At 48.4% G+C, this 25968-nt stretch overlaps 1 protein-coding gene across 3 annotated transcripts; it reads right to left on the bottom strand.

Moving 5' to 3' along the window:
• Positions 1-3152: 3152 nt before the first annotated feature.
• TBC1D2 (TBC1 domain family member 2) lies at positions 3153-25922 on the bottom strand. Of its 3 annotated transcripts, XM_040580181.1 has the most exons (16): positions 25684-25922; positions 25240-25438; positions 23659-23837; positions 21486-21988; positions 20692-20824; positions 19670-19808; positions 17428-17564; positions 16639-16826; positions 15171-15557; positions 14245-14355; positions 13180-13367; positions 11515-11985; positions 10256-10376; positions 7174-7359; positions 6412-6533; positions 3153-5716 (listed from the first exon to the last, which is right to left on the bottom strand). In XM_040580181.1, the coding sequence occupies exons 4-16, from the start codon at positions 21891-21893 to the stop codon at positions 5515-5517; spliced, it is 2793 nt and encodes a 930-aa protein (XP_040436115.1). In that variant the 5' UTR covers positions 21894-21988; positions 23659-23837; positions 25240-25438; positions 25684-25922; the 3' UTR covers positions 3153-5514. The 3 variants fall into 3 exon arrangements, with proteins under 3 accessions (XP_040436115.1, XP_040436116.1, XP_040436114.1); XM_040580182.1 differs by lacking the exon at positions 25240-25438; XM_040580180.1 differs by having other exon boundaries at positions 25240-25922.
• Positions 25923-25968: the final 46 nt, after the last annotated feature.

Consider the following 25968-nt stretch of genomic DNA (forward strand, 5'->3'; position numbering starts at 1 on the left):
CTGAAATCTACTCTCTGTCTCCTTTCCTGGGACTTCTCAACAGGTCATCCAACACCACAGACCTGGATGACCAACGGCTGCTGACAGCCTATGTCCACGGAGGTTGCTTGTGGCAAAGAGCATCCCCGCACAACACTTGTCCTGCTGTACAAAAGGCCCCCAGCAGCCTCAAAGAAAACACTGCTGGTGCTTTCTGTTGGGATCCAATAGCAGAAGTTGGAGCAACGTGCCCTGTAACTCTCTGTCATCCCACATCCTGAAGTGCCAGAAATCTGGCCAGAGGCAGGTTAGTGTCACCTCTGGACATCTCTCCCCAGCCTGTGCAAATTAATGAAATGGGGAAAGGTACCACTGCTGACGAGCAGAGTTTATTACATAGGAGAGCCTGACAGCAGCACAAACACCACCACTGGCCCACTGCTAGCCAGAAACTGCGTGCAGCACTGCAGCCTGCAGCAAGCCACTGGGAAGAGCAGAGCCGGCACCTGTTGTGACTGCTCTGCTGTTGTATGACCTACATCAGCGTGGACGCACTCATGACATCTGCAGCTATGGGCAAAGCACCTCCCACCTAGCTGGGGCAGCCCCCAGGGAGCAGGATCCTGCCTTGCAGGGAGCAGTGGCAGCAGCGGATGAGATGAGACAGAATGAAAACAGCTTTCTGCTTCGTCCCAGCCTGCTGAGGACAAGGGGCCCAACATGCCCATGGTAGGTTTGGATGGAGCCACATGGAGGAAGCTGCTAATTAGTTATACCAAATTAGCACCATATTTAACAAGAACTTCCATAGTTCCTACCTCTCCTGGTGTTATTAGTTCCAGCCCTGCAAAGTCCAGTATCACTGACTGCGCCACGTGTATGGAGGCAGCTGGCAGGGAGAGGTAGGGTGGAGGCTGAGCCCACGCAACATCCACCAGCCTCAGGGGCTGATTAAAACACCATTGTGGTGGCACTGTCAAAACTGGAAGTCTTTCCATAGTCTGTGGCATCAGCATTCCCCCTCCATGTGCAAGAGCCTTTATCACATTGAAAAATGTTAAATTATTGGAATATGAAGCAAAAAATATCAGTTGGTTTTAATTTCCTTTTGGAACATTTCCTCCCTGCAAAATGCCTCCATAACCAATACTTCTGTACTAACAGAATCACTTTATAAAAGAAAAAAAATAAAGGCATTATTTTTAGCAGGGGGCTGTGATGTTGGGCTGACTCCTGATTTTTTCCCAAGGGACTTCTTTGAAATTTAATTTTACTACCTTGAATGTTGCCTGAAGTCTCAAAGCTTCCTACTAACTTGACACCAGAATGTGCCAAAGAGATTCTGTATCATGAAAAGTAAGCTTAAAACCAGAGCAAATACGGATCCACCAGCTGGAATCTGAAAACCAGATTTCGCACTTGGCAGGAAGCCATCAGTTAGCAACAGGAAGAAATGGGGACTTTGTCTCAATGGTAGTGGACCATGCACCTATGGCAAGCATCAGGCTGCAGCGGGACAGGGGACCCCTCACCCTAAATGTGCTCGCCACGGTTAGCGGTACCTCCTCCTTCCACTGACTGACCTGGTGAGCTCTTTTCATCCCTGGAGAGCTCCTGGAGCAGAGCAGCAAGCACAGTGGGGACACATATGGTCACGATGTAGCATCTCAGTGTGGCCCACTGCCTCTCACTGAACTTGAGGAAGGGGTTAAATTACTCCTGAGGGCATTAAATTACAACAGCTTCAGTGCCATGGCTCTGCTGTGGGAAAGTGGTTTGTCTTCGTGCACCTGGCATGTCCCTAGGCCAAACAGAGTGAATGTTCTGTAGAGGAGCTCTTAGGACTGAGAAATGGCTGGAGAAGTCCACGTTTTGGTTCAGGCCACCAAATTGAGCCCTTAAATGGGAAGAGAGCCAGCCCCAGGTCTGGTGTCTGCAATGGTGGCAGGAGGTTGCCCAGCCTTGGAGCTGGAACAGAAACTCAGAACTGCAGGGTAACTCCTGCTGCAGGGTGTTGTTGCTTCCCGCTCATGGGCAATGCCTTGTCCCTTAGCTCTCTCCTTCACCCTGCATGAGAAGCTCAAGCTTGGGATAAACATTAACCCAACACAGAAACAACCTCCCCAGGAACGCCTTTTCCGGGGCCACGTGCCAGGGTACAGGGGTGGATCAAGTGTCAATGCTGTGCGGTAGTAAGCTCTTGCATGCAAGGGCTTAGCCACAGCATGCAGAGGTAATGGTGGCTCAGACCAAAGATCCTTCCAGCCCGATACCACTCAGAGCCAAAAAGGGGGGAAGAAGGGACTCCTCCTAGCCTCTGCCTCTTTGGAGCTCAGGGACTTACTAAGCCAGCAGTGGCTTTCTGTGTGCTTGGCCACCCCCCACCAACTTGTCCTCTCAAAACCATATAAATGCTTGGTGGCTCCAAAGTCCTGCAGAAAGGTAATTACAGGTTAATTACACATTCTTGGGGGGCAGGGAATAGAGACCGTCCTTTTTAGGGTTGGAGCTGGTATCCCAAGGTTATATTAATGCAGAGACAGAAGGCTAAATTTAACAAGTAATGTTATGCATACAGCAAAATTCAGCAAAGGCTGACTCTGAGGTGGAAAGATACCCATTTTATCCACAGGTGCCAGCACAGACAGAGGGACCTACTGGGCTGTACAACCAGGTCAAACTGTTTTCCAACCACAGCTGTTGGCCGTGGCACCACAAATTATCTCTATGCAATTCACACAAGGGTAACTTCTGTCCAAAACACCCCCAGCACTGACGATACTCGCTGCAGGTCTTGCAGAGGCCTGAGGGACTGGCATAAGGCTATGCTAACCTCTGGGCCCAGCTGGCATCTTGTGACATCAGCTCAGCACTTTTCAGTAGCCCCGAATTTTGTAGAGAGGAAGGGGAGTAGGGCCCATGAGGACAGGCTAGCTTGGCTGCAAGGTGCAGATATTCCTGCATCCACCACATTTTAGTACAGAATGACCGCAGATGACTGGTTGGCAGCATGACCAGAGGAAATGGCCCTCAGTGAATACACACGTGGAGCAAAACAAAGAGCTGCTAAAGACAAAACAGGACAGAAATTTCTAACAATCCTGAGATGTCCCCCCCTTCAGATTTCAATTAAAAATTATTTTCAGAATTTCCCACTAAGGATAACACCTTGGTCCTCTTCCTCAGAATTTTTTTTTTTAATGGTTCATTATATACAACATAAACCAATGTTTATTTATATACTGTAGACATATATCAGGCTATGGTTTGGTCCCGTAATGCACATTTAAAATTACTTTTTTAAAAAATGTAAGGGCAGGATGGAAGAAAAGACTTTTAAGCTGTTTCAAAAGGCTCTAGGAAAAATACAATTGTAAGTATACTCCTAATTTCTATGGTCATGATTTAAAAGATAATGCCTTCCAAAAGTCCATAACAGTAAGTAAAAAATCTGTATTGTGTGCACCCATGCACATAACAGTATGAGTAAATTAGGTTAGTGGTATCATCTGTAAGGAAAAACCTTCTGTCTTTTGAGCTTCTCCAGCTAGGTGGCATTATTTTAAAGGCAATGCATTTTTTTGAGGTAAGACTCCAGTAACATCTTCTTGTCATCCCACACTTGGAATGTGTTCAGCTGTCAGTGACAACCAGTGGATCTACCTCACTCTTGCCCATCTATCCACTCTTTTCCAAAACCTCATGCCCACTTTGACTACTTCCATACTGTGTGGTTGGCCTCCACAGCTCTCTCCAAAATCAGACTTTTACAGTCCTCTGAAACTGGGTGATCTGTCCAGTTGCACCTAAGGCAGAGTTGAGGCAGACCACATGTCTCAGGTGAACAGAGGTTGGTGCTGTTTCCACTAGAGTCTTTGACCTTGGCTACAGCCCACCTGGCTGAGAACAGTACGGGCTATGAATGCTTCTTTTCCCTTCCTATGCAAGCACTAATGACTTTGTACCACAAGATGTTTAAAGGTGGCATCATCCACTGGACAAATGGGTTTGGGTTCAAGGTCAGTCTCAACACACAGAGCAGAGTCCCGCTTACAGCAGGGTCTGCTGCATGCTGTCAGTGCCAGCGCTGTGGGTACAGCTGGAATAAAGCACTGCTCAGCAGCAAAGCCGGGCAGCAGGATCTGGCACCATGTTAGGGAAAAGCAGTTGTATTTATCTAAAGCACTGGCCTCATCCTGTGCCTGTGGAGGACTGAGCTGCACAGGCAGGGCATACAGCCCAGGGGATGGGAGAGCCTGGCAGGAGGCAGGGGAGAAGGCTGTCAGGCCCCATTCCCAAAGGTAGGCAGGGCATCTCTGTCTGCTAGACCCATGGAGGCTAGCTCCTTGGTTCAGGGGAAATTAGTATTTTTTCTAAAGAATATCAAGGCATCTTTTGTAACCCAGACCAAGTGGTTTGCAGGTTCACCCCCAGAGTGCCACACTCCATAGGTCAAACACCTTCAGTATTAGACACTCCTAAAGAAAAGTCCTCCCTCCCACTGTGAACAGGAGCCAGAAACAGGGATATCAACATAGAAACCCAGCACAGGAGGAGCATAACTGTGAGGCAGAGAGAGATGGCGACACACTCATCCTGGCCAAGTGTGAGGCAATCAGAGGACCCAGATGTCCCCAGTCATCAAAGTCTCCATAACATTAGGCCCTGCCTGCACACAGGCTGCAGTCGGTTGCACACCAAGACGAGAGCTCCTCTATGGAGCAAACTCACCCCTGGAAGGCACTGTGTTGCCAGGGCCAGGCCAACCCAATAGATGGCTCTGGTCAAAGCTAAACAGAGGAGAGGCAGCTCCCAGTATTTCCCAGACAGGTAGGGAGACATATCTTGTGCTCCCATGGACTTCCACGGGAACCAAACTAAACTGGAGAAGCAACTCTGCTCTCCCACAACCCATTTCACTTGTCCCAGCCTGAGTCTCATGGGAAGATGTCATCCAGCTCCCAGGACTTCCTCAGGCCCAACACTCATCTGGAGACACTGTCATGACTCAGTGACTACAGTGTTACACACATATTCTTCTAGCAGCCTAGCCACTGGTGGCACCATGCCTTCAAAGAGCAGGTTTTCTTTCTGACCAATTCAGAATCTTTAGGAATGAGGGAGTGCTCTCAGTTCATTATTTACAGTAATTTTACTTATAGATAAAGGTGTCTTTCAAGCCCCCATCAGAAAAGGTAGAAAAGCTCTGCCTAGCTGGGTCTTTGGCACCATGTCAACTTCTGTCATGGTACTAAAATTGAGATTTCCTATGGACCTTCAGCTGTTATCCTGAACTGCACAGCACGGGGAGGCCTTAACAGGGAGAAACACAGAAGAGGATAAAACTCCCTTGACACCCTTCAATCCATTACAAAGTCTGGCTTGGTCCCCAAATGGTCTTGTACATACATCTTTGCTGTGTGGGGCAGATGAACTCCTGCTGTGACCACCTCTCCCCCTCTGCTCCATCTCTTAAAGACAGTTGCTGTTGAAGACCTGCAAGGCAGAAGGAAGTGATGAGGAACTCTGTTTTCATTAAATCTCTTCTTCCTCTTCACTGGCAACCTCCTGCAGGTCCTGAGGCCTCTGCTCTGCTCTCTCTTTTACATAGGCTGCCTTGATCTGTTCCAGCTCACACAGTTCTGTTTCCAGCTCTTCTCTGTGCACTGACCGCCGGTTCCTCAGCAGTTTCATGGGGAAAGGGTTTAAGTCATTGAAGGCAATGTTCATCAGCTTCCTACAATGGCAAAGACAGGTCTGGTGAACCAATTTACTGGCTGGTAACAGACGGCAACAGATACAGCAAGTGCATCCCAGTGCAGGCAAACAGTAGGGCCTCAGATTTCAGCTCTCTGAGCTCTGAAGTCACCAAGCAGCAGAGGAATCATAGGTAATTCCTTCTCACATAAACACCAACCCACACACTTCAAACAGCCTTACACTACACCACCTTTTAAGGTACCAGCGTGCAGCCACCAGTCAGGAAAGGGTGGATCACATGCCGATTCTTATGGCCCCTGGGGGAGCAATACCCCCGAGGTATTAAAAGTTACGCTCTTCTGATGACAGAGATCTTCCTCTCAGGTACATGTTGCCATTAGAAGTTGTCAGTAGTGCTGTGCTGCCAAATACTCCAACTAGAGCTGAGAGAAACCCAGGAAGCGGCAACACAAGTTTCAGCTGCTGCAAAGAGGAGGCTGGCCCAGACTTTGTGACCTGCTCTGCTGTAGAATGCCTTTGCCCGAGCCAAAAAGAGTTTAAGTAACACCACGAAGGGAAAGTAAAAACGTAACAAACCAATCTGTGTCCCACAGACCTGCCAACATGCGTGCATCTCTTTTAACAGACTGGTCACAACCCTTTTCAGGCTGACCTAACAGGCAAGCAAGTACAAGCCCAGAATGGAAGGCTGCCTACAACCCACAGTCTTACCTGCCATCCATGATCATTCTTGTGAAAAAGCGTAGGTACTGGTAGATCTCCACACTGTCATGAATTCTTAGGATTTCTTCCTCATTGTATTTAAAAATAGCAAGAGCGTAGCGGAAAATCACCTGGAGGGTTGAAAGGTATAGGCAGTTGAGGGACCAGGCTCTTCTGGTGTAAAACATGGGGTGGGGCACACAGCACTGCAGTACAGGCTGGACACTGGGCTTCTCCTCCTCTCAACAGGCTGTGTCAGGGCAGGCCTAAAGAAGCACAGAGCTAGTCCCAAGAGAATAACCATCTGCAAGCTGATTTACAACCTCAGAGCATACCAGATCCTCCAAAAGGACCCCACAGGGATTTCACAAAGGTTTTCCAGTTCTTCCTATGCACAGGATCAAGGCAAGTCTCACATTTTCAGATACTAACTCTCTGCCTATCTTCTGCGCCCTGTATCGGTCATACTCTCAGCTGCGTCCAGGTCACAGAGCAGAAAACACCACAGCCTGTCAGACAGCTGTTCCATAGCAGGACTACCTGCTAAAAAGTGCCAGGGATACTGCGCACAGCATCAGGGACAAGACCTGCCCACCGGCAGCAAGTACACAGACAACCCAGAGGCTGGGAGGCATCAGTCCGGCCAACAAACAGGCAGGATGGGACAAGAGGCTCAACCCTTCATCTCTTCAATACGCGTCTATGTTCATGGCCCTGCCGTCACATCACAGAGGTGGCGCAGATGGGAGGAAGACCTAGACTGAGTCGCACCTTAGTTCCCTCATACAGGAAGGCATCCCACACTCGCAGGAGGATGTCGCTGACCAGGCTGTCCACAAAGACCACCAGAAACCAGTTGAAGGTGATGAGTGAGACATCAATACGATACTGCTCAAAATGAGCCATGAGGCGAGGCAGCTTCTCCGACAGGAAGTCTTTGAAGACTCTCTGATCTACCTAAAGTCGGCAAAAAAGAAAACAATGAAGTCCTGGTCAAGAGTAGTCCTGTTGTTGGAGGAGAAGAAATGGTGCAACAGGACAGTGGCTGACTCTTCCCAGCTCTTCAAAATTACTGAGCTCTGTATGTGGACACTGTACCCAGTGCAAGGTGTGGAGCTGAAACAGGGCCAAGATACATCTCAGAGGATCATATTCCTTTCCAGCCTCAAAGTCAAGAGGGAAAATGCTGCTACCTCTTCCTGCATCAATCTTACTAGGATTTTCTGTGGTGTCACAAGCATCCAGTCAAATGGCAGGGATTAAAAGCTGCCCAGGTCTGAATGACTGCAGTGGCCCAGCAAAATAAACACCTAGAATCCCTCTGACTTGCAAGCAGGACCTGATCTTCTCACACAGCTTCTCTTTGTGGTCAGAGTACTGTCTGTGCTCTGCTCCTAGTTGCATGAGACACAGAAATGCAGTTGGTGACATCCTTGACCAGGTTTATTAAGGCATCATCTCAGGAAAGCCAAGGATTTAGGAGGGGAAGTGCTAAGGAGCAAGATCATGGTTAGGTCTTCCCCTAAGCTATATCATGGTCACACCAGCCCCACGCAGCAGTACAGGCTGGGGCAGAGCGGCTGGAAAGTGCCTGGTGGGAAAGGGCCTGGGGGTGCTGGGTGACGGCCGGGTTAGGGATGTGGTTTAGTGATGGACTTGGCAGTGCTGAGTTAACAGCTGGACTTGATAACCTCAAAAGTCTTTTCCAACCTCAACGATTCTATGATACTATCATACTACTGCCCAAACTGTGTCAGCTTACTTAGCTGTGGCCCAGTGGTATAAATCAGATGAGGTGATATGCTTGGTCTTTAAAATCTGCAAGAGCTAAAACAGGGGTCCTCAAACTACTGCCCGCAGGCCAGATACGGCCCCCCGAGGTCCTCAATTTGGCCCCCGGTATTTACAGACCCCCTGCCCCCCCCCCCGCCGGGGTTTTGGGGGGGAAACCAAGCAGCCGCAGATGGCTGCCTGCCGCTGCATCCGCGCCGGCCCCCTGGTTAAACAGTTTGAGGACCCCTGAGCTAAACCTTAAGTTTTGCAGCCAACTCAGAGCTTTCACTTTATCAAACCAACCAAAGCATCACCCTAGGCCTTCCTTTTTATGTGGGTCTTTCCTAGACTTCCAGAGATCAACCACAAGGTCAGAAAGTCTTTCTGAAAAAGGCTCCCTCAGCTAACAGTCTTTTCTCACAGAATGTAGGGGAGCCTCTGTGTCTTCAGTCTCCCATGTTTACCCTGTCAATCACTATCTTTCAAGTATTGAGCACTGCCTATAAAATCTCACAGCTAACACTACCTGCTCTGGATAGGCATTTTGCAATTTTCACAGTGATTTGGCTGCTTCCCCAGTCTGTGGGTTGGCCTCTCCACCAGCACACAAGTCAACCAATTCAGTGTAGCCCCTCTCAGCTACTGATGCTTGTAACCTCATGTATTGTGGGCCCACAGATACAACACCCTTCTCCCTGGAAGGACCACACACAATAAAGACACGAGGGTGTCCTAGCTTTGGCTGGGATAGAGTTAATTTTCTTGTTGGTAGCTGGTACAGTGCTGTTCCAGATTTAGGATGAGAATAATGTTGCTAACACGCCGACGTTTTAGTTGTTGCTAAGTAGTACTTACTCCAAATCAAGGACTTTTCAGTTTCCCATGCCCTGCCAGTGAGTGGGTGCACAAGAAGCTGGGAGGGAGCAGGGCCAGCACAGCTGACCCCAGCTAGCCAGAGGGATATTCCATACCATAGAACATCATGCTCAGTATATGAACTGTGGGGAGCTGGCTGGGAGCTGCCCATCGCTGCTGGGAGGCCGGCTGGGCATTGGTCAGCACATGGTGAGCAATTGTACTGTGCATCACTTGGGGTTTTTTTCCCTTGGGTTTTATTCCTCTCTCTCTCTCTTGCTCTCTCTTTTTCATTACTATTCTTATCCTGATTATTTCATTTCAATTACTAAACTCTTCTTATGTCAACCCATGAGTTTCACCCTCTTTTCCCCACCGATTCCCCTCCCCATCCCACCAGGGGGGAGGGGAGTGAGCAAGCGGCTTCATGGTACTTAAGTTGCTGGCTGGGGTTAAAGAATGACAAAAACTCACGGCCAGGCTCACCAGACTGGGCACTGCTCACAGACTGGGTCATATGGGCACACGATTACTATTCCATTGAACTAAATGGGATTTATTTTGGCTCTGTGTTTGCCTGGGAGGATGAAGTATTTCGAATATAAGACAACACATCTTGAAAACCTTGAAATGCAGTAACTTTGAACCAGGAGGGTATATTACTCACAGAGCAACATTTTACATCAAATGGTCAGAAGTTTTTCTGATCTGCAGAGAACTGCAAAGCCACAACACACACTGTATTTGATCACAAACTGAGGCAAGCACACTGCATGTAAACATCTCTGTATTTTCTTCCATCTGCATGTGGCACTGAAAAGATAGGGTGCAGTTTCCAAAGAAACATTTGAAGGGCTGTAGAATGGTGCCTTCTTCATATTTGGTTCTACAGGTGTTGGAGTTTGCTGCTTCACCTCTACTAGGCCCTCCTTAAAATAAGTAACTGTGCAGTTAATGGGCACTTTTCCTTCTGACTAACCTGACTGCAGTGATTACTCTGGAGTGCTCCCCTGTTTCCTAGCGCTGGGGATCAGTTTTGCTGCTCCTGTGTGTACAGTTTCATACCCTCAAGTCTACAACACTTCTGCAATGGAAAGGATTGCAAAGTGGTGGTATCACTGTCCTGTGAGAAAGCAAACACACTGCAAGCTGCTTGCTTTCTTTTAAACTTTTACTGTAAATCACTGTATCAGGGTCCAAAGAGATGTGAGGGTACTCAGCTCACCTGTGATGTTATCAGTGTGTCACTGTAGTAGTCTGCTGGCATTATATTCTCCACAATATGGACCAGGCACCAGAAAGCAAATTCCTCATCTTCCAGGACCAGTAGGGCAACAGCTGCTAATCTGTGATGGACAAGACATGTTGAGGCAATGAAACATAGGCCAGCACAAGAACTGGAGAATCCAAGACTTCTCTTGAAATGTCCGTAACTCCATGAGCGTCCAACAGATCAAATGTGGCAGAACAGTTGGTCAGAGAGGCAAGTCATCTGTTCTGCATGTTCCTGAAGGAACCATGGGGCTGTGATTTTCTTTCCCATGTGCCTCCATCAGCAAACAGGAAGCATCAAACACACGGGTGTGACAAAGACAGGCTCCTCGCTAATGGGATGTTCTATAGATCTGCTAAAGTTAGCAGTGTGCTGATTTTGGCTATTTCAATACAGGAGCTCGCTCAGAGATAGTCTATATTATGTGACATAACTCACCTTCCCATGCATTCTTCTACAGCCCTTACCCCCTTCAGCTCTGACTTACCCCCTTTCAGCCAGACTGGAAAGATGATACCTAATATTAAGGGCTCTCTAGAGTGGCAAATGTCTTTCTGAAGACCATCCAAAGAAAACCAGGAATAGCTTACATAAGCTTTCCTCATGTGAAAAGGTCCAACTGGAAATTCCCTTCTTGCAGCTAGCGCCCACCGCCTCTTTTACTTGACGGCACAGTTCTAAGAAGTCTGGTTTTATCTTTCTTATAAGTCTTCTTTGGGAAGGAAAAGCAGCTTTTAGATTCCCTGAACCTTCTCCAGACAGAAGTACCCCAGTTTCCTCAGCCTCTTCTCATGTCATTTGCTGCAATTCTCTCAACTCTAACACTTCCCAACATGTCCTCCAACTCTTCTCAGCAAAAAGTAGAATCATGAGGGTGTTCTTCTGCTGAGCACATTAAGACTTAGAAATTCAGCCCCAGCCTCATGCTGTTATTCTGGGAGTGCCTCACTCTGCCTCCTGTAGCTGCTCCTTACTATTCTGTAACTATGGAGATGCTAAGCAAGTGCATCCTGTTGCTTGCTTGATCCCAGCAACAACATGGGGTGAAAAAAAGACACCACATGCAGAATTCCACAAAAAAATACCTAGAGCCAGGACAGAACTCTAGAGGGGCAGGAGTCTGGGGCTGCTTGAGACAAAGCCTAGAGTATGTGTCTACACCTTCTCAGCGCTATCCCATGAAGAAGCAGTATACCTGCCTGGTTCCTCACCTGTTCAGTCCCTGACAGTATCCAATGGCAGGATTGTGCCAGGAGAATGCCAGCAAAACCCTCCGGAGCTTGGGGATGAGCTGGGAAGTGGGAGAGGAAAAATATTTGTTGTTGGTCAGTGTGCGGGGCAGGTCAAGCTCAATCTGGCGGTAGGCAGGGTGCTCGGTGCTCTTGCTCTGCCGTAACAGCCTCTGGTAGTGGTCAGGCAGATGACTGCAGTGCCGGCTGACAATCCATCTCCAGACCCGTTGCCGATGCTCCACTGGAATGCCACTTCGGATCAGGCTCTTCAGCTCTGCAGAGGGGCTCAGCTCTCCAACACTGTTCCACTTGTCACGGAGGGGCTTCTCCACTACTTCCTGGCTCCGCAGATTGTTGGACTTTATCTCCAGGGCCTGGATTTTGGCCAGAAGCTTCCAGTCCTCAACTTCATAGTCTGGTACAGTCATAAACCCGTACTCATCATACTCACTGGAAGGACACAAGGCAGAAGTTAGTTCAAAGGAAAGCGCTGGTACCAGTGTCAAGCGTCATTCACTGCCTGGGGCCATACCAACTACAGCCTGCTGCCAGGTCCCTGTCACCCACGCCAGACCACAGGTAGTCCTCCTTCACCTGTCTGGTAGCTGCATGGGAAAGCCTGCCATGCCCACTGTCTCAGAGCCTTGAAGACAGAGAAGAGTCTGCAGCAATGGCATACACACACATTACTCGAGTGTAACTTTGCTCTGAGCTACAGCCCAACCTCATCAGACCACTCTCACCTCACCTGCTCCCCTGCCCCCAAGGGAGTAGCTAGCGCAACTTGTGTACCTTCTCCCTAACATGTCCTAGTGTGAGATAGTTCTGTAGGAAGGGACTGCAAAGCCTTTGGGGCATCAGACCAAAGAACAGAGATCCACAGTCCCTTCTGATGTCTCCCCTGTACACAACACAAATCTCCTACTGACTGGAAAACATGAGGAGCACTGATAGTACAGCTCATTGAGGGTTTGTGCACCATCAGTCCACAGGCTGGGATACTTGTAAGTTAACATTATATTCTTGACAGAAAAACCAAGCGTGGCCTTGGGGTCTCATCTCCAAAGCCACCCAGAGAACCTGTGAACCTGACCAACCAATGAAATAGAACTGCAACAGAACTGGGGCACTGACTGGCCAGGAAAGCATAAACACAAATGCAACACCACCAGCAGCACTCATGGCAAGGCTCTCTGGAGGTCTCCAGTCCAGCTGCCCTTCACTGGCAGGATTCTCCCCAGCACCAGAACAGGGCAACAGTGGCTTTGTATGGCTGGGACTAGAAAACCCCAAAGGATGGAGATCCCCTGCCTCCCAGGTGACGTCCTCTCCTACAGAAGGAATTTATCCTCATGTCCAGTGTTTACTTCCCAGGCATATCATGGCTATAGGTCACTTGTCATACTGTCTGCCACTGTCAAGAAAACTTTACCTGTACTATCTTCAACTTCCCCTTCCTACAGTGATACGCTGCTAACAGATACTCGTGGTCTCCACACCACCAAACTAAACCAGCCTCCACTCCTAAGTTATGGCTCTGAGTCCCTGCTATAGAAATGTCCCTAGATCTTTCTTGCCTGCACGTTCCCCTCCATGGCCAGACTCCTACAAGGGTGTGAATATTCCCATGCTCTTGCCTCTCACCTTACAGGATTCAGATTAAAACCTTCTTCTGCTTCTTCCTTCACATCCCACTGGAGTGCTTCCTGAATGAGGTTCCTCACCAACTCAGCATGGGAGCTAGGCAGCCCAGGCACAGCCTCCTGCAGCTTCCGCAAGACTGTCAGGTATTTGCTCTCCATCTGGCAGTTTCGTGCTTGCAGGCAGGCACACTGATGGGGAAACAAGAAGGAACGGGCTGGCTCACTGATGGTTCCTCCTGTGTTGCCACTGCTCTCTACTGACCTGGTCTACACATAAGGTGAAGACTCCAGAACAGCAAAGCCCCAGAAAACACATCCAGAATTCTTCTATAGTCAGTAGAATTGTAGCCATGAATGAGTCACTGTGGTCTATGAACAAGCACAAGCTGCAGTAGCTAGCATGCAACAGAAGTTGCTTATTGAGTGGGAGACATACTACACCATCACTTACTTTAGGCAGACCACACCTTAAAACCCAGGGAAGTAAAATCCAGGGAAAACCCACAAAACAAATGCCAGCACACACCACCAGCCTGGGGAAGCAGTTCAGGACAAGAAGGCAGGATTACACAAGTCTGAAAGTAACCAGGTTATGCACACTTACAAGGCTAGAAATAAAAACAGAGCTTAAGAAAACATAAGAACCCTGATCTAGCTGCAGGACTGAGGGTGCTGCCACCTGGCACTGCCAAGCCTGGTAGAGAAATCAAGACTAGGTGAAGCCAGGGCTTGGTCTGCCAGCTCTCAAGAAAATGTTCTGATTCCCTACACAGTGTTGTTTTTTCATTTGTATCCAAAAGCATAGCTGAAGTGCAGAAATCTGGGTTAAGTTTCAGCACTCTTAAGACTGAGGTTTGCAAGTATTTTGCTTTTATTGAAGAATGAAAATGATCGTATCTAATTTGGGACCAAAACAAAGCAGAAAAAAAGATCTTAAAAACTAAAAAAACACACTGCGAAGAAGGCTTTTTCCTGGTGCATTTTGGACAAAGATCCATCCCAGTGCTGACTTTGGAAAGAAATTAGTAACAGTTCTCACCAAGGAAAAAAAGTAATTTTGCCTTACCTTCATCAGAAGGGCTTTTTCATTCTCAGCAACGCTTGTCCAGAGTCGAGTAACTTGGTGAATCTCTGAGTTGAGAAATTGGTTCTGGGTTTTGTATGCATCAATATCATCCTGCCACAAAGCAAAACAGACACACAAGGAGAATTTTTGAGTGGCTTGGAGTCCTCTCCCAGTTCAGGAACTCAGGGCAAGAAAATATTTCAATAATTTTATGCTCTGGGGAGAAGACAAGACTGCCCAGGACAAATATTTCCTACCAAGGAAATCAAGGCACAACATTAAATAGGAGTGTCATATGTAGACAAGACACTTGAAAAAGCTAAGTGCACTGCCTGTACATGCTTTGAAAACAGTCATCAAGGTGACATAAAGCTAGAGAAGCACCTAAACAAAATGAAGAAAATACATGTTTTGTTCTATTTTTAAAAATACTGACACAAATCTCAGCCCCATGGGCGGCAGCAAAAACAAACACTCTCCCACAATGCAGTAAGTGGCTCTTTTGACAGTTCTCCATCCCACACTAACTGGTCATTATAACTGTGCATATAGTGGCACACAACAGGCTGGATTTGAAAGAACCAGGGTGTATTGGGAAACTGTTTGCAAGAGGGAAACACAGAGGAGCAAAGGTAGTGAAGGCAGCAAATGAGACTGCACCTGTGAAACAAAAGAGCAAAGAAAGAGGCAGGCACTGAATGGTGACACCAAGTCAAACAAGCTCTGAGATGAAGCTGAAACTGACCCAGATGCTTTTAAGTGCCTTACGGCTATCAGGAGAGGCCCTTCCAGCCTGCCTCTAAGTTTGGAGACAGATGGAGCAACTAGCAGATGTATATTCTGTGCTTCCCACAGAGAACACCCTCCCACCAAACCAGAGGGCACAGAAATGGAAGCCTCCAAATGACTTGTGCAGTCCCACAAACCTTGAGGTGCTCAATCTCCTCCTGCTGCTTATACAGTGTCTCTGCAGTGATAGTGTTGGCTTCTTGCAATGAGTCAGAGAGCTCTCTGGCCATCTGCTCTGTCAAGGCCATGATGACTTCCTGTTTGGCATGGTTCTTCTCCATTAGAAGCTGCACATGCTCCTTGAGTTCCTGGATGTGGCTGTCTCTCAGAGCCAGTATCTGCTCCAGCTCCTTCTTTTCTTGCTCAAGAGCTTCCAGTCGACTGGTGAGATCTGCAATTTGTCTCACTTTGTGTCGCACCAGCTCCAGCCTGTCCTTATCTTCTGCTGCAGTGAGATACATGTTAGATACTCGCTTCTCCTGCTGGGCTGCCTCCAGAGCTTTATGGAGAAGTTTAACCAGCTCCTGAAAAGGGAATGCAAAGCCATCACATCACAGTGCTGCCCAGACAGCACAGATCCAACCAGTAATGGGTGAACAGTGAAAAGTCCTCAGGATCTTAAAACTGACTCCTTTAGAAGCAAAACCAAATGCAGCAACCTTGAAATCACAGTGCCTCCCCAAATAGAGAAGTTCTGCTTTCAGGGCTGAGCGCGGAAGATCTCTGCAGCAGGCCACAGGTGACATGACTCAAGGTGGATTGCTAACAGACAACCTGCTGCTCACACAGTCTGAATTCTGGCTTTTCTACAGTCATCATTCTTGGGAGGCCCACCAGAGACCAGAGAAAATGGAGATCTGGTCTAGCCCTGTGGTAAAATGGGAGGGAGGGAAATAATGCAGTCTGCATCTGTCTCTAGTACCAGAAGATAGTAGAGTCCTCCCTCTCTCCATCCCACATGAAGCTTACCCCAGCAACATGATGCTGATTCAGGCTCTGCCATCTCAGCCATTTAAGGAAGCCAATCAAGGATGCAAATGACTGCCCACACTGGGACCTGGCTCTCCTGCCTCTTCTGCTGGAAGAGCTATCAGCATCATTAGTGGAGAGCCTGGCATTGTTCTATGCTTTTCAAGAAGAACAGTACCATCCAGGAGAGACAGCCCTTGCCGTGACCCATGCATTGACTTCTACAGTCAAATCACCTCTTAGTGGGGGATCACTGTTTGAAAAGAATGACCTGCTGTTAACAGTATAACTCAACCTGGCAGTTCCTGCTGGTGTCACAGTACTTATTCAGGACTCCACTTCGTACTTTGACTAATACAGATGCACAAGCAAGACACCTGCAGAGCACACTTGGATTTGTTTTACCTCTTTTCCAGCCCATTTGCTAGCTGCATTTCTGATAACTGAAGGACAACTCATTCTCCCTTGTGCGGGGCACAATCAGGCACATACAAACGGGCAACACCAGCAGCTCCAGCTGGTCCTCAGTGAGTGTCTGCCGAGTACTTCTCAGACTAACACCAAAATATAAGGCAGTCACTGTGACCAGTCTCAGGGCCCTGACCTTAGCAACAGCAGACTCTCTGCCACACTCACCTTCTGCGACTTGACTTCCTCTGTAAGTGTCAGGATTTGTTGTTGTAGGACACTCACTTTATCCATTGGGTTCCTCTCCCTAGACAGTTCTTCGTGCAAGCCTGGGAAGCCACTGTTCATCCACCTGGCTTTCCTAACCCAGTTCAGCCTGGGCTCCATCCTCCCATCCTCCGGGGTCCCCTCCTTAACTGAAGGGAAATAGGATTAATTTACACAGAACTGGGTTGCTACTATGGACTCCTGAGTCTTACTATGGCAGGACTCAGAACATTTCAGTAGAGAAGGCTGACACACAGGACAAGGAAAATCAGCCTGCTGGGATCCACAAGGCTGAAGCAGACTGTAGGGATCAGCCATAGGTACCCCAGAATAAAGCCATGATGGTACCTGTTAACCCACCACTGCCCATCTATCCTGCACACAGCAAATGCAAGTTACCACCATGAACAGGTAACTTCCCAGTCATGGAGTGGAGCTGCTGAGTTTAGCCTGTGACCGTGCAGCAATTTAACATCTACCTCAAAGAAATACCTGTATGGACTGGCACCATGGATGGTATTTTTGGCTCTGCAGAAGGTTCCAGAGGTAGGAGACAGACAAATGCAGCCTGAAGCAGAGCCAAAAGAGTCAGTCTTATGCCAACAACACAGGAAGGGAACTGAGACAATGTGACAGAGTTTTCACGTCCCATAACAACTGGTCACCCTCTTCCTGCCTTTCCTGATAAGTCTGACTCCTTGCTAGAAGCCCTCATACTCAGACCAGCTCACACAGCCAAGAAACAGGCACCTGCACACCCTGCCTCCATCTCTGCTTCTTGTTCTTCAACCAGGTTCTCAGGATGCTCCTGGAATTCACTGAAGTTGAAGACATGCCCATTGTTCCCCCAGAGCTGCTTGGAGCCACAGATATTGTAGACAGTGTTTCTGAAACAAGAAGAGATAAAGACAGCCTAGTGAACCCAAGTCATGATCACTGCAGTCAGTGCATATTCAAACTATTCCCTGCCTCAGTTCTCCTCATATCCCACCCCTCTTCCCAAAACATATCTCCTTCATGCACTCAAAAAATTAACTGTTCACAGCACTGGTGGATCTGAGGAAAACCAGGCTGTAACTGGTGTAAATCAGGAAGGTATAAATCAGTACCAGCATAGCAATGTAGATCAGCTGGTGATCTTTCCCCGCATGCCTGAGCCCTGTTACATACAAAGCAGGCTGGACAGAGGGATTAAAGGTAACAGCAGACCAACACATCCCTCCTTTCCTTCTTTCCTTCCCTCTCTCCTTCTCTCCTTCCCTTCCTCCTTCTCTCCCTTTCCTTAGCGCACAGCAGAAATCCTTAGGTGCCAAGAAAAGCTCAGCTACTCCAGCACAGCCAAAACTGCCACAGTGGTCGCATCCGAAGCAGCCACAGGTCCTGTGCTCCAAACCCCATTTAATAATCTTGCCATTACAAACTCAACAGACTTCGATGCAGTAAAAGATTCAGGAACAAAACTGAAGTCAGACCTAGAACCAGTTTGTCACAACTGCTGCTGTTGAATATTATCAGAAGCACTAAGAGATGACTATACAGCATCACGCAGAACCACAAATGCACAAGTATTTTCTGTAAAACCTACACAAGAAAGTGAGACAGTTGCCACTCTATACATGTCTTTTCCTTTCTCTTCCTGTGTTTTCCATCACCTAAAAGAAAACAAGCCCCTTGTTTTGAGGTCTACAAAAGACTCAGTGTCCGCACCTTCCTAACTGTAAATGAAGTTGGCATTTAGATATTGTTCTCCTTTTGCCTTGCTTCTTTAAGGCTTCACAGCAGAAGATCAGACACTTCTGACCTCAGAGAACATATTGGCATATAAGATCAGCAGATCTTCATACCCTGTAGTCTGCAGTTGGCACTCACCCAGTGTAACTTTTCTGCTTTTCTCTACCCCATGCTGCACTCTGGTTTTCCTCTGAGACAGCAGCAGAGGAGCCAAGCAGAACCTGGCTGAAATCAGACAGGATACTCTCACTAAGACCCAGCCTGACAGTGACAGAGCCTGAACAAATGTTCACAGAACAAGGGGAGCAATACAGTTTGAAGCTGAAAAGAAGCAATTGTTATTCAAGCTAGCAAAAGCAAGGCTGGGGAGTGGGGAGGAGATATTATCATATTATTTTTAATAAAGTGAGGCGGAGAGAATGCATAGCCTGCAAAATAGTACCGCTGACTCTGATCCTCTTTGGTCCCATGGGGGATCTTTCTTCCTATCAGTGTAAGATTGTAGTGACAAGAGTAGTAGTAAAAAACTATAGCCAACCTCCCCACTGGAAACATCTGGCAAGTGTCAAGCTACCTACCACACTCTGTTGCAACTTACACATTTTTGGTTATATGTTAATAAGTGACTAGGACACACTTAAGGAGATATTGATGGGGTTGTCTTTGTGCAACTGTAACTGCCTGAGGCTTGTAACTTGTAGTCCTGATCGAGCTACACATTGCAACTGCAGATATCAGGCACAGTGGAAATATTCACATACTAGGAACTCAGCAAGGAGTAACAAACTGTGCGGTGTTGGGCCATATTACAGGCTATAGGCCTTTTGCTTGGAGTTCCTGCTTTCGAGAGTGCACTACATTCAAGGTCCTTTGAAACCACTGGGAAGTGCTACTGACCTTCTGTCACTAGCCTACAGAGTACAGCTCAACCTGCCCATGTGCCTTTCCAAGAGCAACATGCAGATGCATTGGGTAGGGATGCAAATCACTACCTACACTGAAGAAATTTTAACCAAGCCCTAGGTCTGCCACTAGGATCTTTGCCAAGAGAGCTAAGTGGTGTGAAATGCATTGGAACAGGTGGATGTAAAAGACCCTCTGGCAGGAAGTTTACTTTCACCTGGAATATCCTTCAAAAAGCTGCTTCATAGTTCCTCCTTCTAGGCAAGAGTCCCATTTCACAAAATACATGACAGGCAAGGAAGGCACAAAGTGGCAGGCCAGTATGGCAACTGCACTGCAGCTCTCCTCACGCACTTACTGTATCTCTGTCCAAGGGTGCTTAAGGGAGATGTTCTGCAAAGCAGTAGATGTTTGTGGTGCAGGCAAAGACGCTGCCTTTAAACCCACTGCTTCTGTTGGCGTTTTCACCAGAGGCAGAAAGTCATCATTGTCAGCATCTGTGTAAAAACAAACCAGGACACAGAAACAAGTGAGCAAGACAGAATTCCATTAGACTTCAGCTCCTTCATGTAACTTGAGAGTCACAACATTTTATTACAGGTATACGTTCCATGTTCAAGTGGCCAGTTGTAACAAGGACAGCACAGCATGTTTCCTTAGTTTTAGGTCAAATTACGGAAGGTTCCATGTGCAAATAGAGTCATCTATTCAAGGGCAATCAAGTGACTTCAACCATTTGTATATGACAGTAACTAACTGTAAACAATCAAAAATTAAACTGCCTAAAAGAATAGGGAAGGGAGCTGGTGCTGTTCTTTTCCCCATTCCAAACATGTTTCACAGCTTTAATGTGTAGATTACACTCCACAAACACAGTTTGCTACCTGTACTGCCTGCTGTAGCAAAATGCCAAGGCACCCAGAACCTTTTAGATCAGACACTTACTAGTGGGTTATTTGCTTCAAACAAAATGTGCATCTAGTCATAACTAAACAGGTGGACACACTGCTTGTGCCCTCCCCTGATCCACTGGTAGGAATGCACGTCTTCATCCTACCACCACTGAAAAAAAAGTTGCTTGTCCTAAATTTCACAGACGTCACAAGAGGAAGGGGATATACCAAATGTGCTCACTTCACATGCATGAGGAAAATCAAGAGAATTCATGATCACAAGATACCTGAGCATCTCCAACCACTTGCTGTGCATTAGGAGACAGCCCATTCATGTTCACCCATAATAAAACCAGAAGCTCCAGACATTGACCAACCATTGATAGTTGGCACCTGCCTTTAAAAGCCTGGCCAAAACCTCTTCCCACTTACCATTCATCACTGGGGGGCTGAAAGCAGAAGAAAGACTGATAAACGCAACACCTACTTGTTCTGCCAGCCAGAGGTTCATTCACAAGTTGGGAGCTGCCCACAGGAAATCTGTTCTGAGTGCTGCAAAATTCCCAACGCCTCATTTGGAGCTGCTGCAGCCAGTACATCATTGCCTGTTTGCTGATTGCCTGACATAACACAAAACAGGAAGGGGAGGGGAGTAATCTCACCAGCATGAGACACGTCCTGAAGGGTGGACCACCACTTCACTGCACAAGTCAGCAGAAATAAAGGCCAGCTGTGTCAATCCTATGCTATATCCTCTGGTCCTAACACTGATTTGAGAGGACTGAGTAAATCTTCAGCACGGCCTTAGTAACAGAACCTTAGTGGATCGCTGACCTCATTTTAAACATTTCTTTGTTTACTATGTTCCAAGGCTAAGCAGAAATGTCACAATCATTTTAGCCAGGAGTCACGCACAAGGCTTTTTAATAGCAATTTTCACAGAGATAAAAATCTAGCAAAGGTTCCTGCTGGAGCAACCTTTTTAGACAGAGAAGCTCATTTCTGTTTAGCAATTTACATATGGACTGAAGGACTCCTCAATGATTTTAATGTAACACCCAGTTCAGCTTTTACTCCTATTCTGTTAAAACAACAACCATCTCATAGGTAATGGAGTCTCAGTTTTGTCAGAACAGTGCAAGTAATTTAGGTCCAAATGGTAACAGTCCAGACCGGGAGGACTAAAGTGAAACTCAAGCTAAAAAGTATCTTAGCAGAGATGTGTCTGTCCTGATTGGGAATGTTTCATAACAGCCCCCAAAAGAAGATGCTGCCCCTTACCTTCAAAGTAAAAACTCTGCTTGGTGTTCTGATCTCAAAAACCCCTTCCCCATTTTCCATCTTGCAGTCAAAGCTGGCACTGGAGAGATCGATGGACCCCAAAGGGTTGATGTCCTGTGCAGTTCTGTAGTATAGCAAATGACATTTGGTTTCATCATAAAAGAACCAGCGAGACTTCCAGGTTTTGATTGGTCCCTTGATGCCCAGTTTGTTTAAATAGCCACAAAGTTTTTTTCTGGATGTTTCTTTGCTGGGCTTCAGCTGCGCATTTTCCAGTTCTTGGGAAGAAGAAAACATGTCTTTCTCTTTTGCTGAGGCTCCATTGCTGCTGTTATTGTCCAGATTTGACTCCACTAAATTACCTGGAGCAGCAAGGGGACAAGCTCTGCTTTCTGGTCCTTTTTTCATCTCTTTCAGGAAATACACTCAGAACCGGATTGAAACAGGAAATTCTCTAGGTAAATAAGTAACAGCAGATCCTGACTATACCATCATTACAGAACCTGCAGCAAATTAAAAAGAAGGAATAAGTTCACATCTGGCATATGGAACAAAACATTCCAAAGCTTTCAAACCGCCCAGCTAAGGTCTCTGACTTGTATCTTTGGTCACTGCTCCCTGCCTTCCTTGGCTCAGATGACCTCTATGTATGTTTTTTCCCTTTTCCATCCCCAAAATTAGCCTGGACTAGCAGCCAAGAAGCAGTACCACAACCTCTTGGGTGAAAAATAAGTACAGTCTATGGGCATACCAAATCAATATCATATCCAGGACATCTGAAGCCACAGACAACAATGTTAAGTAAAAGTTGCAGAAAACATGGCAAGATAAGAAAGAAGCTCAGCTGGGGGTACATACTTGGGGTCAAGGGATCTCAGGTAAGTGTATGCTGGCATTTCCGCTCAGTGTTCAGCTAATATTTTAAACGATGGTGCCTGGAGAAAAACCCAACGTTATGCAGCATCCTCATAAATCATTTGTGTTACTTGAGGACTGCTGTTAAAAAACCTGCATGCCATGTTAGGTCTCCATCCAGTAGGCCTCATATGATGGATTATGCACAAGAGAAGGTAATTCTGTGATCCTTGCAAAAGAGATCTGGTTGCTCAGTGGCCAAAGTAACCTGCTGGGTTCCCAAGAGAAAAATAAGGCTGGAAGGGATCTGTGGAGATCTCTACACCAACTTCCCTCCCAAAGAAGGCGCCAACTTCAAAGCCATAGACAGCTGCTCAGGTCCACATTCAGGTGAATTTTGATCATATGCAAGAATGGCAATTCTGGCACATTTCTGAGTATTTTTTAAAGTGCTTAACTGCATGGCAGAAGCGAGTTTTTGCTCAGAGCTGCAGACACCCATGGCCCTTGTATAAAGAAAGCTAAGAACACTCAAAAAAATATCTACAAATAATTTTTTGCATTTTTTCGTAAGTAAAAACATGGTTTAAAAATCAATAAATGGAAAGACTACCAGAGGCTTCAGTTCAGACACTAACATATCTGAAGCAAGTGCGTAAGCAAATAAAATTGTCGCAGTGTTAAGTTAGTGGGAATCCAACTGCAGACACTAAACTACTGAACACAACAGCCAGCTGTGTGACAACAAGTTAATGGACATTAATACAGTGGAGCACACAGAGATGTTGCCCAAGCTCATGCTCTTAGGAATGACTCAGCCTCGTGACTGAAAGAATCTTGGCTATCCTAGTGCTGGCTGAGCCCCGCCACATTTATTGTTCAGACAACCGTAGATGAATGTTCACTCTTTTTGGAAAGCTGCTGAACTTCTTTTAGTTCACTCCCTCTGACACCATGGATCCTGCTGCTGAACACATTCAAAGTGCCTGGAACAAGCACCCTTCACGAAGGTGCTGCCTCAGCTAAGCTTCTGAAATACCCAAATACTTCACTTTCAGGCTAATTTTGTTTGACACAAGGAACCATCATGAGGAAGAAGATGCAGTCTCAAGTCTCCCTAAAAAAACCCTTGGGCTTTTATGGCTGTAGTAACATAAGGTCTTCCTGTACCATCTGAAGACTCCATCACACTTCTACCTCTTGCTAGCATGATGGTCCATGGGTCCACACTGTGAACAGGATCAAATAAGCATTTTGGGTTCAAGCACAAAGTTACACGGAGTCACGTCAGCTTTGCATTTCAAAAAAGAGATCTCACCTCCTGAAGAGAAGCAGAGAGATGCCCCTGGGAAGTCACCGCCTGCCGGCATCTGCTGGCACAGTGCTACCGCTGCAGGCGCTGCCAAGCAGGTAACCACAGCCTCCAAAACAAATCCAACAGCAACGCAAGAGAGACTTCTGCCTCAGGTTTCTTTCGCTTCAGTTGCTGCCTGGGAACTGCGTGAAACACGTATTATTTAGCTGAAAGCAGCCTCTGGCGCTGAATCATCGATAAAACGAGAAGATCAGGGTGAAGCCCGCAGAAACCTTTACGGACTGCTGGTGTGAGCGGCAGAAGGAGCCCCCCTGCCCCCCCCCCCCCCCCTTCCCCCGCCTCCCAGCCCAGCTGCACAGCGCCAGCCCGCAGGCGAACGCTGCCGGCGCCTGGCACAGGGCAGCGCTGCCCGGCGCGCCGCGACCGGACCCTGGCACCGCCCAGCCCGGGGCGGGCGGCCAGCGGGGGCCGTCCGGGCCGGCGGCCGGAGGGCGGCTTGGGGCGGGGGAGTGGTGCGGGGGTCCCACAGCCCCGATAGCCGCTGCCTGCTGCGGCCGCACGGGCTGCAGCGGCCCCGCACCGAGCTCCCACGGCGGCGCGGCGCTGCCCGGGGGGCGGCGGGACGGGGCCGCGGCAGGAGCCGTGCCGGGCGGGGGGCGGGAAGAAAGGAAAAGGAAAAGGGCCGTTGCAGCCGGGTAACGACAAGGAAATGATTCATCAGACTGACGGGGCACACTGAAAGCAAGCCCTGAGAGGGGCAGTTCACGGGCTGGAGGGGAGCAGCGAGGGCCCATCTGCTAGCGGGGGTGCACCCCAGGCCTGCAAAAACACTGGGGCAGCGGATGTGGACACGCTGGTCACCAGATCCCAAGTGCGAGAAACGAGTCTCTGCAGTCAGCTGGGGCAAATGGGGTAAGGCAAACACATCTCACACGGTAAAAATGGTGGTACCGCAGGAGATTGGCGGCCAGTAGGATCAAGCCAGGCCAAAGGGTCTAAACTGACCTTTGAAAAAGCCTCAGAAAGAGGTACTGCAAAGAACAGGGGTGTCAGAGACTGCCCTAAGCCAGCAGCACAGGTCGCCAGGAGTGCAGGGGGACAGGGCACACAGCTCTGCCAGGTTCACACCCTCTCCGGCAGCTGCCTCTCCTCCTGCCGGTGCTGCCAGGCCCTGCTGGGCTGGACTGGGCTGGGTGGCCACTGGGCTGGCCTGAGAACGCACTTCTTACACCCTGTCCCCAGGATAAGGTGTCTATATGGCTTTGACTTTCTCTGCGTGCAGTGGTAGCTCAGCCTTGATGGTATGACCGTTCTGCTGGTCTTGGGTTGCAGAGTTTTTATCACCAACTTTAGCCAACTGTAGTACCGGAGCAGCAAGAAGCAAAAGTTTATGGATGTCCAGTGGCTCATCCTTCCGCTGGCCTAAGCTCCCAAACTGCAGTGCACATGAAACTGATTACAGCACACAAACACTACACATTTCTGTAGCCAAAACCAGTTTGACCCAAAGTCACCTTACACAGCAGCCAGCCATTACACTGGATCAGCTCCACTAGGCAAATGCGGAAAGCGTGAAGGCTATACCTGTGGATGCATGAAGAAGTCCTTCTCTCCTCTGAAGCCTGAACTGCCTTCTCCTCCCTCGGCTACAGCTGGAGGGAGATGACCAAGTGTGGTAAAAAGGGTGGTATCAGGGCAGCACTGGGCTGTCTATGTGTAGGCTGCCCTGGAAGAACCTCAGAAGCCCCATGTGGAGTTCCTCAACTGGTCCACACCAGCACAGCTGCAAAACAACCATCCCACGCCCAGTGTTACCTTACACCCCGGCGGTGGCACAGCCCCACACAGCCACACAGGGAAGTGAGAGCCGGTGAAGGAGCCGGAGCACCGCAGCCCCACGCGGCCCCAGAGCCAGCACGTGCTGCATGACTCACGAAGGGGACGGTGGCTGCAGGACCAGCGGCAAAGGTGGTGCAGGAGGAGCACGGGACACCGCCGGCTCCACGAGGATCTGACACGGGTAGATACCTGCCAGCCCCTCGCCGCACACACAGCAGGCCTGCCAGCGGCTCGGGCAGGGGCCCAGCAGACCTGGCGGGAGCAGCAGGCGACAGCTATCGGCACTGCCGGGCACAGCACTGCCAGCAGCAGTGCCTCCCGACCCCAGCCCGCACCAGGAAGGCTCTGATGCCTCCAGGAGCCGCTGGGGAGTGTTTGACGCAAACCCGCGGCACAACGGGGGAGATGGCGGCCGCCGGGCCCAGGAGCTCCGGGCCCAGAAGCCCCGCCCGGCGCGTCCAGGAGCCCCGACCC

The sequence above is a fragment of the Falco naumanni genome, chromosome Z, assembly GCF_017639655.2.
Source record: "Falco naumanni isolate bFalNau1 chromosome Z, bFalNau1.pat, whole genome shotgun sequence".
NCBI classification, from domain to species: Eukaryota; Metazoa; Chordata; class Aves; order Falconiformes; family Falconidae; genus Falco; species Falco naumanni.